The sequence below is a fragment of the Idiotropiscis lumnitzeri genome, chromosome 2 (assembly GCF_059441095.1).
Source record: "Idiotropiscis lumnitzeri isolate Australia: NSW breed Sydney's pygmy pipehorse chromosome 2, RoL_Ilum_1.0, whole genome shotgun sequence".
Classification (NCBI taxonomy): domain Eukaryota; kingdom Metazoa; phylum Chordata; class Actinopteri; order Syngnathiformes; family Syngnathidae; genus Idiotropiscis; species Idiotropiscis lumnitzeri.
The window spans coordinates 29,444,970-29,460,043 of record NC_142392.1 but is presented as its reverse complement, the minus strand read 5'-3'; the positions used below and the strand labels follow the sequence as shown (position 1 = coordinate 29,460,043).

Here is a 15,074-nt window from a genome sequence, read left to right as displayed (position 1 = left end):
TTTTTGTTATAAAATTTCTGGATCTAGATACATTTTAAAACAAAATTAACGTTCGAAGAGTCAAAATCCCGACACATAAATTAAGCAACAACACTTTCACTCTGACTTTCATGTTGACATATTTGAATAATGACTGTATATTTTAAACTTATCCAATATGTATTAAAATTAGACTAAGATACACCATAATATTACAAGAGTTCCCTGAATTATTTTGGAACTGCAATGATGCTTAACAGCCAAAGGGTGTCAGTAATGAGTAACAAAGTAACACAAGACCTCGCACTGATACATCATCATTGTCATTTGCATAAATTATCAAGAACTATGAGTTGCGGGGGAGATGCAAACCACCTGAGCCACAGGAACTTTATTACCGGGAACACAATGTTCATGGCCTTGTTGGTAGAAAAGGGGGTTGTGGCGTACTCCCTTTTTAAGCCCATAGTAAGCCAAAGATGCAGATGCATTCCTTGCAGTATGCGTTTGTTCACTGATGAGATCCGTGCAACCCTGGATGGATGCATTCAATGTATTTTAAATGTTTGGATGGGGTGAAACTACGCACATGTGCACAGAACAGTGCAGGGCCACCCGAGGTTCATTGACTCTCATACGAACAAGCCAGTACAAAGTTAATAAATAAGAAAAGACCGATACGTACTTGACTTTTAAAAAAAAAAAAAACTTTTGTTATAAATATTTTGTGTTGTATCCACTAAAATTGATCGACCGCCATTTATGTTTTCACCGCAGTGTGCACATTTTGTAGAGTCAGGCAGAATTCCTTCCGTAAGGAATTGCTTGAACAAGATATAAAAACCAGAAAATTGAAAATGTTAAATAATCAGCTCAAATTTTATACTGGAAAAAACATGGAGTTCACCCCCCACTATTGGTTATTCATTGGCAGGTATTTTCTGCACTGATTTCATTTGGCAAAAACAAATGTTCAGCAGACCTGCAAGTAAAAGGCAATATTTAAAAATAAAACGGCAATAACATTGGACGCATTTCCCCAAACAACTTAATGTAAGTAAAACGTGTACAAACCTGCTTTGTGTAGCACAACACGAGGCTGGTTGCAAACTTCGTCCAGCAGTGGAAGATGTTGCTCGTTCTCTTCTTTTATTACACAAAGTTCCTCTTTGTACTTGGGTGTCGTTCTTTCACACATTTTCAAATGATGATTCCAAAAAATCCGCACTTGATCTCTGCTTGGCGAAAACTCGTGTGCCTCTTTTCGTTAGCGGCTAGCTAGCTAACAAGCTAAGCTAACAAGCTAAGCTGACTACACAGAAAAGCATCAACGCGCGAAGATGAGGTTATCGGGACACAAAGACTTAATGAATTATGTCGACGTCCTTTAGAGTAGCACTGGACATCCTGTGTGAAAATTACAGTCGGTTCCACACTAAATCAGAAAAAAATAGCGGTGGTTGTTTTTATTTCGGTGTGGACGGGTCGGTGCATGTGGTCGAGGTCGAAGATGCGCGCTTCCTAATGACGTCATGCTTTAAACACGTATTTTTCAAATATATTTCTTTGCCTCTGTGTTTGTTTTACCCCTGGCTGTTCTGTTTTAATGTATATTTTATATAATATTTTAATTCGGTAGATGAAAAAATTAACAAAATAAATAAATTCAAACCACATTGGCGAGGCAGTTCTTACGTCACTTCCGCCTTTGGCCCGAGAAGCCGCTGCTGGAACAGCAGTGGGAAGGTTACGTTTCTCCTACAGAACTTGCAACAATGCTGTGGTTCACTCGGGCTGCAAGATCGTATGAATATAATGTCTGCATATACTCGCAGTGCTTCTCAATTATTTCACGCCCGCCCCTACCAAGAAGAAAAAGATTCGCGCCCCCCCACCACCAATTATTTTTCTGTCTTTGTAGATTGTTATTAGATTGTCAATAAAATATCCCTTAACTAAGCTAAATTGCAAAGAAATATAATTTTGAGAACTATTATAGTGAGGATCTCGAAACTCAGTACTCTGTTGTGCAAATATTGATGAGATGACAAATATTTGTCATGTCATGATCCACACTGCTTATCCTGTACAGGGTCGCGGGAGGGTGTGGTCGTTTTTTTTTGTGCTCAAGAAGAAAAGGGTCAAATAAAGACCCAACAACTGATTAGAGTTCCGATATTTAGTTTCTTCAGATTCTGGCGTTCAGGAAATAGTACAAAGACAGATATCTGGGCGGCTTTTTCTTAATCTCACGAGAAACTGCACTCGGGCGAGCACAGTCGAAAAATGCGCGCCATCTTTCAGCCCAGCTTCAGTTTTTATAGGAGTTTTTTATGTCAAGGGTAATGTAGGTTGAATCGGTTGAATCGGTCGTCCTCGCTCGCTCCCACGGCATGGGTCCACGTCCAAGGGAATGTCCTCCCCAGGTTCGTCATCGTGTGGATAGTTGATTTCCGTCTGGTCCCCAAGACTGACACGCCAAGGCTGGCCTTCTCCGGCGGGCAGTCTCTCCGTCTTTCTACCCGCTGGCATTCCTCTGTAATCTTGTCGGTGTGCATGTATATGCAGGTATACGTGTATGTGTCCGTGTATGTGCATGTGAATGTGCGTGTGTATGTGCACGTGTATATGCAGGTGTAAGTACGTGTCTGTGTGTATGCATGCGTATGTGCATGTGCTCCGATCTCCAATTGTAATGTCTTTTGGAATGTGTTTTTCTTTTGATAGCGTCTATGTGAGTCCTCCAGTGCCTAATTTGGTATGTTTGCATCTCTACAGCCAATGTGGAGAATGTGCTTTATCGTATTTGACCATTAAGTGCTGTGAATGTGAGGGCAGCTCATAGAAATGCTATGTGTGCAAATCTATTCTCACAATTGAGAATTTCAATAAAGTTCACACATTTAAACTAAGTACTCTAAATTTAGCATATGAGAATAATATAATAAATCAGTAAACATCATGACTACAATCCCAGTCATTCTTGTGACCAGTGCTTCTAGTTCCATTTGATAAATGCTTTTTGTTTAATCAATGTTTAACATATTCAGTAAAAATGAACCTGCTAAATTAAATAATTGACCTTCTGTCCTGTAAGTGTTTAAAATAATGCCAGAAATCATAATACAATCTTTCATTTACCATTGCAGTCGTCTTATCATTGCCGTATTTTCTATCATTGCAGCATTTTTATTAATTTTCCCTCTGTACCATGGACAGACATTCGGAGAGTTTCCTTACACTTGTATATGTTGTGGGATGTAAGTGTGTATATTTAGGGGGATTTGTGTATTTACGTATATACAGTGTATATTTGCATGTTTTTTTTATGAATGTCTGCTGCAAATGTTATACATTAACGGCTACATTACGCCGCCGCCTCTGTGTGATCTATTTCTTTGCTGCTGTAACACTTCAAATTTACCCATTGTGGGACTATTAAAGGACATCTTTATCTTTAAAAACCTTGTGTTGGTGCTTGTTAAATAATTTTCCAAAAGATTAAGATTGAACAAAATGGTGAAACAAAAATTTAAAAAGTAAATTCTGTCACAATTAAACATTGAATACTAAATTATTCCTAAAACAGTTCAATAAATCTTGTAATTAATAGTGAATTATTGTAATTTAATGAATACTAAAACAAATAATGAAATATTAAAGTACTTAAATAAATATCGAAATCATTTTCGAACACAATAACAGTTAAGAAATAAAAGAGTGACATGTTTTAATTTAAAATTTACAACCACATCGCAACTTGTCGAAAAAGCCTGGAAAAAGGCAAAGGTGCAAATATGTTGACATAAAGTATCACTTTATCATGTCAACTGTTAATAATAGGGAAATACATTTGAAATACTATCCAACCGACGACATGGTGTCAGATGTATAAACAAAACCAGCAACAAAAGTAAAATTCAATACATCTCTCAAGTTCATATTTGGGAACTAAAATGTTTGTTCATGTGCATACGGTTCAAATCGTACGTTTTTCCAATGTTTAGAAGAAGATAACGATGATTTGCATCGCAAATGGTGACATCTGTCGGTGAGTTGGTGACAGTGCTCCACAAAGCCAGCAGCCAATCATATCACAGCGGGGTGTGTCCTGTTCTTCCGCTTTCGTGACGAACAGGAAATCCTTTCAGTGCGACTTTGAAAAACAACGCCATCTTTCTTTCATCTCGTCGAACAAAGAGAAGCACACGAGTTATCGCCAAGCAGAGACCAAGTGCGGATTTGTTGAGATTGACGTTTGAAAATGTGTGAAAGAACGACACCCAAGTACAAAGTGGAACTTTGTGGAATAAAAGAAGAGAACGAAGCAGGTTTGTACACGTTTTACTCTCATTTGCTTTGTAAAGAACGACTTTCTATCGTTAGAAATATACATAACATTAAGTTGTTTGGGGAAATCGTTCAAGGTTATTGCCGTTTTATTTTTAATTATTGCCTTTTACTTGCCGGGTTGCTGAACATTTGTTTATGCCAAATGAAATCAGTGCAGAAATTAAATGCCAAAGAATAACCATTAGCGGGGGTAAACTCCGTGTTTTTTTTCTCAGTTTAAAATTTGAACTGATTATTTAATATTTTACTTATTCCGGTTTTTAACTGTTTTAATATAAATTAAGTTTGTCATGTCATCATGTTTCAAAACTATGCTGACAGATGGAGTGTATTTTTATTTCCACTGTTGGAGTTGAGCCACCGAGAAAATGAGAAACATTTCGTAAATGAATCTTAAAAGCCAAACTTACTCCAATGCGTGTTCGTTTTTTGTACTCAAGAAGAATAGGGTCAAATAAAGACTCAACTACAACTGATTAGAGTTCCGATATTTTAGTTTCTTTGATTTCTGGAGTTCAGGAAATAGTACAAATACAGATATCTGGGCGGCTTTTTCTTAATCTGACGAGAAACTGTACTCAGACGAGTACAATCGAAAAATGTCGCCCTGATCTCAGCCCAGCCTCACATTTTATAGGTTTTCTATGTCAAGGGTCATGTAGGTTGAATCGGTCGTCCTTGCTCCCTCCCCCGGTCCACGTTAGACGTCCAAGGCTCACCTTCTCAGGCAGGCGGCAGTCTCTCCGTCTCCCCTGCTCACATTCCCCTGTAATCTCGTCAGTGTACAGATTGTGTGGTGTATGTTTTCCCAGATCAAATTATGTGTTTTTGGTGTTCCTGATCGCATCCCTGTGTCGTCCTCCCCGGCCCAACTTGATGTTTGCATCTTCTATGCCTATGGCCTATGTGGAGAATGTGTTTTATCGTATTTGTCCATGAAGTGCTATCTGGTTTGTCATCAGTTTGACCTGAGCAGACTGAATCTGTTTCTTCTGAATGAGAGTGTGGGTCATGAAAATACTATGTGTGCAATTTTGAGGTCTTACATTTAAACTAAGTCATATCAATTTAGCATATGAATGCATCAGTAAACACCATGACTACAATCCCAGTCAATCTTATCGATGCACTGTACTTCTACTTTCATTTGATAAATGCTTTTTGTTTAATCAATGTTTAACATATTCAGTAAATATGAACCTGCTAAATTAAATAATTGACCTTCTGTCCCGTGAGTGTTTAAAATAATGCCTGCAATCGTAATACAATCCTTCAATATTCATGTCCGGTGTGGCCATTAGAAGGGAAGGCCGGAGAGAGGGGGACACCTTATAAAATCTCTTTCTCACCAAAATGACTGTGTCAGAGAATTTTTTTCCATCACCAATTCTGCCATGCTCGGCGACCTGTCCGGAGGGAAATTGAGCCAGACCCACACATCAACAACAAAATATACCACATTTTTGGCGTCACAAACAGGATTCTTGCTCCATTGAGGGTCTCAGGGTGCTGGGGCGCAGGCGTTCAACAGCCGGCCGGCTGAACTTTCGGTGAGATGCTTTTACTCACAAAGGGTGTTGTGCGCGTGTGTCCAAGCGGTCGGGGCTTTTGGGGTCGTTAAAGAAAGCTTGTGCGTGTGGGTCTGCTGGCTGATTGGTCATGGAAAATGTCCCTGTGTTAGTTTCAATTATTGTTTAAACAAGAGGCCTCTATAAATGATTAAAAAAATTATGATGGGAACTCAGTAAATGGGGACGAGTGTGGGAGAAATGTGCAGAAGATAAAGAAAAGAAAGGTCTTGTGGTTAAAGAAATGAGAAATAAGAAGTTTAAAACTATAGCTATAGACAACATAGTCGTGAATAAGCTCAGTTTGAGCACAGACCCTGGCCAGGGTGTAAATTTTAGCAGGAAAATTATGAGCTGAAAATAGAAATAATGAAGAGCAGCGCGCTTCCACGTATCGTATTGGGCACTTTGTGGCATGGAACACAGTAAGGATCGAGGCGTACCGTTGTGTGGAGGGCCTGGGGCTGAGCCGACGGTTTCGCAGGTACGTAGCAAGAGTAATGCATTAAGTCTGGGCCGGTTCGACTCCGCTGTTCAGATACGTACCCTGTGATTACTCGTGTTCTGGTCAAGGCCGCGCAAAATCAAAAACCTGGCTGCGGTCCGTCCTGTATTGGCACAGGATGTACGCAGGGGTTTGTGAAGAGATGAAAGTACGTGGAAGTTTGGCCTAATTAGGGGGGTTGCTGCTTCGTTTGTTTTTATTGTTATTTGTGTTGACACATGTGGGGCATGTGTCAAAGGGGGGAGATAGGTGCAGTATTTTGTTCTCATAATTGTTTTTACATGTAAGGATTTTTAGGTGTTAATAGGACATGTCAACGATGATCATGCAGAGGTGAAAGAGTTGAAGATTGGGCCCAGCAGGAAGAATGCAAGCAGAGCCCTTAGTGATGAAAATGTTAACATATGGTTCAGGAACAGGTCTCTTTGATGGCCAAAGTCTGACTATGGTAAACAATTAATAATTAGACCTCAATGAAGTGATTGTGCAGTTCAAAAAGTTCATATATTGACTGTGCAAAGCGAAAGTGAGAAACTAGGATTAACTATTTGGCAAACACGAGAACGTATTCAGTCTCGAGGAAGACTGAATGTAGTAAAATTGCAATAAGGAGAACAACAAACCAGCCCAGAGTGTTACAATGTCCTGGAAACAAAAGTTTGGGATTGCCCCTGAGGGTGAAATTCCTCTCTGAACTCCTCCTTTTTGCCCCCGGCAGCAACTCATGAAACAGGGATACTGAAAAGAGATGCAATTTTGTTGAAACAGAACATGCAAGGTTAAAGGTCATGCAAAACAAAAAAAACCCCATCTAATGTTCCATACTTCAGTTTTGCGACCGATGTACTACGGTAATTCAATTAATGGAACGACATTTTGAGATGGAAATGACAGGAATGTCATGAATTATCATGTTATGAGGGGACTTTTGAGATACAGTAAATTGATTTAAATTAAATTACAAATTTTTAGTCTGCGGATATTCCACTTCAAAGAATACTGACTCATTGGTTGAGGAAAACGGGGTTATATTAGTTAGTTAAAAAAGAATAGCTAAATTATAATTGACGTGTTCATGTGGATTGAATATGAATCATAAACAGAAGACAAAACCAATTGGCATTGGCATTTGTAAAATATGATGAGGGATTAAGTTGGTGAGCTCTTATGGGAGACGGGGCGAGACGCGAATGGATTGAAGCTTCCGCCAGTGACCCGTCCAATAGTGTCACCACCACTCAGCTGTGCCGGGTGGCCGTCCTCAAGGGCGTGCGCCTCCCAGTTACTGACATCATGCGGAACAGTCCGTCAATGAGAAACTGCTGATCAGTATGAGTAGAACCCCCGTTTCTGCATCGATGAAAGAAAATATTGTATTGGATGTAGAAAAAGAATTGTTACACTTGCGGGTTCAGGGCGCCAAGAGTGCTAATTCACCGGGAAAAGAAAAAAAGAATATGGGGGGAAAAAAATTAAATAAAACAGGGCGGAAGCAGCTCATGCAGCAGCCGACGCATGCAGCTCCCATTGCGTCTGCTCTTACCGTTTCCGCTGCTCCTGGGCCAGGTTCTGGTGACGCAGCGCCACAGCAGGCTTGTTGTCCGCACCGGCCAGTCAACAAGGTCACGTAACAGAAGTAGGGGTGATGATAGACATGGGTTGTGAGTGGGACGTGCTCTTGCTGTGGGGCGTGGGGTCACTGGGTGATGAGCGGTCCAAATCGAGCCACTTCCTGAAATGTGCCATCCTGTGGTCCAGCGCCATGCCGGTCACAAAGAGGTCCACTAGCACCAGGGCGCCATCGCTACCCCCTCCTCCGACAACGCTTCTATGGCTTCCAAACGCACAGTTGACGCCTCAACCCGATTGGGACCACATTCCACGATCGGGGTGCCTGTGGAGCCTCAGCATTCAAGGACCGGCAAGTCTTAGCATTCCGATGACGTTTGATGGACAACAGTTTTAGATGGTGTAACAAGATATTCCACGCTTTGCAAGCTCCCTCTGCATATCCCAGTGAGCAACAACACTGTCACGCTTGTGGGACTCTTGAGATTGGCCGAGTCACTGCCATGGACCGAACCCGCACCTGTGAAACATTGGAATTCGAGTGGGACTGAATTTCCAGAAGGGACTGAATTTGAAGCATATGTTGTCCTCCGTTCCAGTAGACTGGGCAGCTCTGAGACCAGGGTCTCCATCCTCCTGCGGGTGGTACATCCTGTTCCTGCTCTGGTCTGCGCGGTGTAGCCGCCTCCACCCTTTCAAACCACCAATTGGTCCTTTGCATTGAACACGGAGTTCTGATGATTTTGTTTGTCAGGATGCATTCACCCAATTTCGAGGGTCAGAAGTGCGTCTTGCATTAGGATTATGTATTTGTGATGTCTACCGGTGCTGCCACGCATGTGTGCCTTGCCCCAGAGCAGAGGAAACGGTAAGAATTGTCTATGTTCGCTGAGCCACAAATCACATTAACTATCGGTGCGCATCACCATACTAAAGATTTAGGCCCATTGGTGAAGACGGTTGGCAGAGTTAATTTTAGATGTCGAATACTCCATGTCACTAGCAGGGTGTGGTGTTTCAGCACCCATTCCGAATTCTTCTGTTACGGAACATTTTCCGAATTTCGACACTATGGTAGACAGTGAATGGGTCACTCTGAAGCGAAAGCTCTGTTTGCGTCTCTGCCAGAGGGGTCGTGGACCCGGGGTCTGACTGATGTGCTCTGCTCCACAGCTTCTGCAATTTGTTTTTGCTATATCTGCGAATGTTTTTATATTATTGTGAAAGAAATTAAGTTTGTCATGTCATCATGTTTCAAAACTATGCTTACGGGTTAATAGAAGGTCACAAAAACATGGACCTCTTAAACAGGAAAACGTTAGTTCAGTGGTAACAGGGTTGTGTCTATGCTGGCAGTTTAGCAGGAAGCCACAAAAACAGATGCACGTCTTGAACCGTGTTTGACAGGAAACCGTTTCGCAGATGTGTGACCCTAACATGTCTTGTAAGCTGAAACCGTTCGAACAACAGGAAGCGTGTGGACGAGTGTGATAAAGTCAAAGTGTTCATGTTTTTCCATTCTTTATGAGTTTGCATATACAAATTGCTTTGCTGTGCTTCAAGAAAAGGCCGCACAGGAGCGGGAAAGCTTTTCTCTTTGGCGGACTGCTCCTCGCAAGTGACAGACAATCTTGGCTGGGTGATTCATTTATGAAGGCTTGTCTCGTTTTTGACAAAAACTCTGACATATCTTGTTCAAGCAATTCCTTATGGAATGATTCAACCGGACTCTAAAAACTGTGCACACTGCGGCAAAAAGATCAATGGAGGTTGATCAATGTTCGTGAATAAAACACAAATGATTACGTTTTTTAATAAATCAAGTACGTATTGGTCTTATTTATGAAACTTTTACTGGCTCTGTCAATGAACCTCGGGTGGTCCTGCACAGTTTTGTGCACGTGTGCATAGTTTCACCTCATCCAAACATTTAAAATACATTTAATGCATCCATCCAGGGTTGCACGGATCTCATCAGTGATCAAGCGCATGCTGCAAGAAATGCATCTGCATCTTTGGCATACTATGGGCTTAAAAAGGGAGACCGTAACAACCCCCTTTTCTACCAACAAGGCCCGGGACATTTAGTTCCTGGTAATAAAGTTCCTGTGGCCCAGGTGGTTTGCATCTCATAGTTCCTGGTAATTTTTGCAAATGACAATGATGACGGAACAATGGGAGGTTTTGTGTTACTTTGTTACTCATTACTGACACCGTCTGCCTGTTATGCACATCATTGCAGGTACAAAATAATTCAATGAACTCGAATAATATTATGGTGTATCTTTGTCTAATTTGAATACATATTGGATAACTTTAAAATATACAGTCATTATTCAAATATGTCAACATGAAAGTCAGAGTGAAAGTGTTGTTGCTTAATGCTTATGTGAAAGAACTTTTACTCTTCAAACGTAATTTTGTTTTAAAATTTATTTCAAAACAGAAATTTTATAAAAATAAAAAGGGTAATGTCATAACTTACTCGCAGGATAAATGTCATTTTGGGTAAAAAAAAACCCAAACGTAAATCATACAATAAATAGCGACTCTGATTCCAGGGCCCGTTTAATTCTTTTAGGGATCCAGATTATAATGGAAGCAAAAAGTACCCACGATGAAACTATCTATAAATGCAAAATGAAATACTTGAAAACATATTTCGCTTGAAGGATTCCTATTCTATCAATGACATTATGTTGCGATGGCCCCCAGTGGCCCCCATTAAAAAGTTCGGGTCCCACAACAGGTGTTCCATCAGACGTGTGTGTGCTAACTTCAGCTCGCTTCCAGAAACGTCTGTGAGTATGTCAGGAATGAAATCGGCATCAGCCGCAACATGCTTCCTTTTTAAATGCTCGTTTATCACTGTTGTGCTGCGAAAGGGAGGTTTACACCGTAGGACGTAATTTTGTGAAATGCCCCCATGGTCCGATCCAAATCGGGGTCGCACGCATTGCTCCGTGTGCGGCAGGCACAAGTCAAGGTAGCACGGTAGGAACAATATAAGACAAAGTCGCCGCCTGAACTTTGATTTGACCAAACCAAATTTGTCTTTTTGTGTCCTGCAGACGTCAGACAAAATGATCTCCGTTCTGTGAAAGAGGAGCCAGACTTGACTCACATCAAAAAGGAGGAGGTGGAGATCAACAAGTCACCAGTGAACGTTGTCCATATAAAGACTGAAGATGAAAACAAGGATGAGAGTGAGGACAACAGAGGGGTGCTTCCTTTTTAAATGCTCGTTTATCACAGCTGTGCTGCTAGGAAAGGGAGGTTTACATCGTCAAACGTAATTTTGTGAAATGTCCCCATGGTCCGGTCCAAGTTGGGGTCGCACGCATTGCTCCGTGTGCGGCAGGCATAAGTCAAGGTAGCACGGTAGAAACAATATAAGACAAAGTCGCCGCATGAGGTTTGACTTGACCAAACCAAATTTGTGTTTGTCTTTTTGTGTCCTGCAGACGTCAATGAAAACGATCTCCGTTCTGTGAAAGAGGAGCCAGACTTGACTCACATCAAAAAGGAGGAGGAGGAGGAGATCAACAAGTCACCACTGAACGTTGTCCCTATAAAGACTGAAGATGAAAAAAAGGATGTGAGTGAGGACAACAGAGGGGCGGAGCCTCCAAGCAGCAGCTCAAGTCATCACGTGACAACAGAAGGTGATGAAGACCACTGGGGGCCATCACAAGCACATCATGAGGACACATTATCAGACACTCATGACGATGATGATGATGAAGATGATGGGCAAGCCAAAGGTGAAAGGGCATGTCACACTGACTCATTAACTTCAAAGCTGTCGTTAAAACCGCACACAAGAACACACAGCGGAGATAAACCTTTTTCCTGCTCAGTTTGTGGAAAATGCTTCTCTCGAAAGTCTTCTTTAGTAAGGCACACAAGAACGCACAGTGGAGAAAAACCTTTTTCCTGCTTGTTTTGTGACAAAAGCTTTTCTCTAAAGTCACATTTAACAAGCCACACAAGAACACACAGTGGTGAAAAACCTTTTTCCTGCTCAATTTGTGACAAAAGCTTTTCTCTAAAGTCACATTTAACAAGCCACACAAGAACACACAGTGGTGAAAAACCTTTTTCCTGCTCAGATTGTGGTAAAAGCTTCTCCGAGAATTCTAATTTCACAAGGCATGCAAGAACACACAGTGGAGTAAAACCTTTTTCTTGCTCAATTTGTGGCAAGAGTTTCTCTCAAAAGTCGCATTTAACAAGCCACACAAGAAAGCACAGTGGTGAAAAACCTTTTTCCTGCTCAGTTTGTGGAAAATGCTTCTCTCGAAAGTCTTCTTTAGTAAGGCACACAAGAACGCACAGTGGAGAAAAACCTTTTTCCTGCTTGTTTTGTGGTAAAAGCTTTTCTCTAAAATCAAATTTAACAAGCCACACAAGAACACACAGTGGTGAAAAACCTTTTTCCTGCTCAATTTGTGGCAAAAGCTTTTCTCTAAAGTCACATTTAACAAGCCACACAAGAACACACAGTGGTGAAAAACCCTTTTCCTGCTCAGATTGTGGTAAAAGCTTCTCAGAGAATTCTAATTTCACAAGGCACGCAAGAACACACAGTGGAGAAAAACCTTTTTCTTGCTCAATTTGTGGCAAGAGTTTCTCTCAAAAGTCGCATTTAACAAGCCACACAAGAAAGCACAGTGGTGAAAAACCTTTTTCCTGCTCAGTTTGTGGCAAAAGCTTTAATGTAAAGTCATTTTTAACAAATCACACAAGAACACACAGTGGTGAAAAAACCTTTAGCTGCTCAGATTGTGGTAAAAGCTTCTCCGATAATTCTAATTTCACAAGGCACGCAATAACACACAGTGGAGAAAAACCTTTTTCTTGCTCAATTTGTGGCAAGAGCTTCTCTCGAAAGTCTCATTTAGTAAGGCACACAAGAAAGCACAGTGGTAAAAAACCTTTTTCCTGCTCAGTTTGTGCCAAGAGTTTCTCTCAAAAGTTGCATTTAACAAACCACACAAGAACGCACAGTGGAGAAAAACCTTTTTCCTGCTCAGTTTGTGGCAAAAGCTTCTCTCAAAAGTTGCATTTACGAATCCACACAAGAACGCACAGTGGAGACAAGCCATTCAGTTGCAGCGTTTGTGCTAAAACATTCTTCACTAAACAGCATGCTGAGAGACACAATTGTGCTGGTGAGAATTGCAGCGATACTTGAAGATTAAAAAAAGAAGAAAAAAAATGAAAGAACCGACTCTTTGTGGTAAGATGTAAATGTGATTTTCAATAAAATATGAAATTGAATTTTGCAAAGCTCTTTTATTGACACAAAGCCAATGTGATCAGTGCCAGAAGAACCATTGTGTCTGAGTGATGATGAGTTTTTTTGTGTGTTAACATCAAACATGTAAATAAAATTTATTGCCTTTGCCTGGAATAACATTTGTTAACATTATGCTTTTCAGTTGTCTTTTTAATCGTACTTAATGGAAAAGGTGTGAGAAGAAACGGTGCTTATGAAATCGGTGCCTTCCACAATCATCAATAAAATCACTTGTTCCACTTGCTCAACTGGCCTCCATTACGCTGTGAAAAGGTGAAAAACTGAACTAGAAGTTGAACGATAAAAAGAGCCAGAAGGAGAAACGCAAATCGTCTCAGTTTCTCTCAAAGGTTTTGGAATGTCACGAGTTGGCAACTTGATGGCGACTGGAGTCAGCGCTGGTTTTCTCGTTGTGTTTGGCTGGCTCGTATATGTATGGTCCATTGAACATAACTCAAACTCTTCAAATATCCCCTCAGATACATTTAATATTTCGCTTTCTGAATACATTTCTGACGAGCTAAAACCACTTTCTAGGTAGAGCTCTATCAAGCGTTTGGGGTTTGTTTCTCAGCAGAATCTCACTTCGGAAAAACTTAAATCATTTGTCAAATATACCAAACATTTTTTTTCATGCTTTATCATATTTTTTATACATTGGATTATTTATATAGTGAAATGGGAAAATATTAAAATGTAAAATTGGAAATCACATACAGACTTAATTCAATTAATAACAAATATAGAAACATTTTATAAATATTGAACTATTAGAGAAGAGTCCTGATCTTGAAATAAATATTGAATTATAAAAAATACTTAAAAAATTAATTCAATAACCCGACCCCGGATGAGCGGCAGAAAATGGCTGGATGGATGGAATAATTTAAATGGCATCCAAATTCAAAAGAACGAATATGTTAAGAAATATTCAAGTGTGAAATAAAAAGGTTTAAATTAATATTGATATAATTTAACATTAAAATAATTGAATAAATATTGTATTATTACATAAGAAAGCTTAAATATACATTGAAATAAATGGGAAAAAAAGTTGTGTATTTTTAAATGGCCTAATTTAGATATGGGAAGTAATTCTCTTTATGAAACTATGAAGGGACTGGAGCTCACAGAAGTGACCAGTCTTGGTTCTGAAGTTCCGATGTAACCAGATACTGCCCTTAGAGAAAATAGGCCTGAGCATTGTTTATGGTGGGGGCAATTCTCTCGCCAGGTCAGTGACCTTCCAGGGTATGGAAGTAATTTAAGGTGCCTTCAGTGAAGTCCTACTTTGTCCTACTTGAATGAATCCCCATCAAAATACCATCATTTATGACACCACGGCTGGACAAATAATATCCAGAAACTCACTTAAGCACCACTAAGTGAGTGTTGGACGATATAGCTTCTCTTGAAAGGTCCGACTTGAAAATGTCCTTGCAAGTGTATCTGCAATTAAATCCATGCTTTTCCCTCCTTCGGCCATTGTGGTTTAAAAAAAGCAAGAATATATTTCAGATTTTCGAACGGTCGTCAGTTACGACTTTTGGGTGTGTTGATTCGGCACAGCGCTGCCCCCTCACGAGTGAGCATCCAATCACAAAACGCGTTCATCACCCTCAGCATAAGGCCAGCGAGAAGGCTCACTGTAACCAACTCGTGATCTGATTGGCTATTGCAACCGTCTAACAAATATGAACGCTCATTGACTTTGACAGAAGAGATGCTCGCACAATTGCATCTTAAGGCCTCGGAACGCATAATGCCCGCTCCCCGTATTGTGAAACCTGCCCGGCAA

At 40.5% G+C, this 15,074-nt stretch overlaps 1 protein-coding gene across 1 annotated transcript; it reads left to right on the top strand.

The window, feature by feature from the left end:
* Positions 1–387: 387 nt before the first annotated feature.
* LOC148342259 (uncharacterized) lies at positions 388–13,379 on the top strand. The gene is made up of 2 exons (XM_088288107.1): positions 388–405; positions 11,501–13,379. Exons 1-2 carry the CDS (start codon positions 388–390, stop codon positions 13,169–13,171), a joined length of 1,689 nt encoding a protein of 562 aa, XP_088144233.1. The 3' UTR covers positions 13,172–13,379.
* Positions 13,380–15,074: the final 1,695 nt, after the last annotated feature.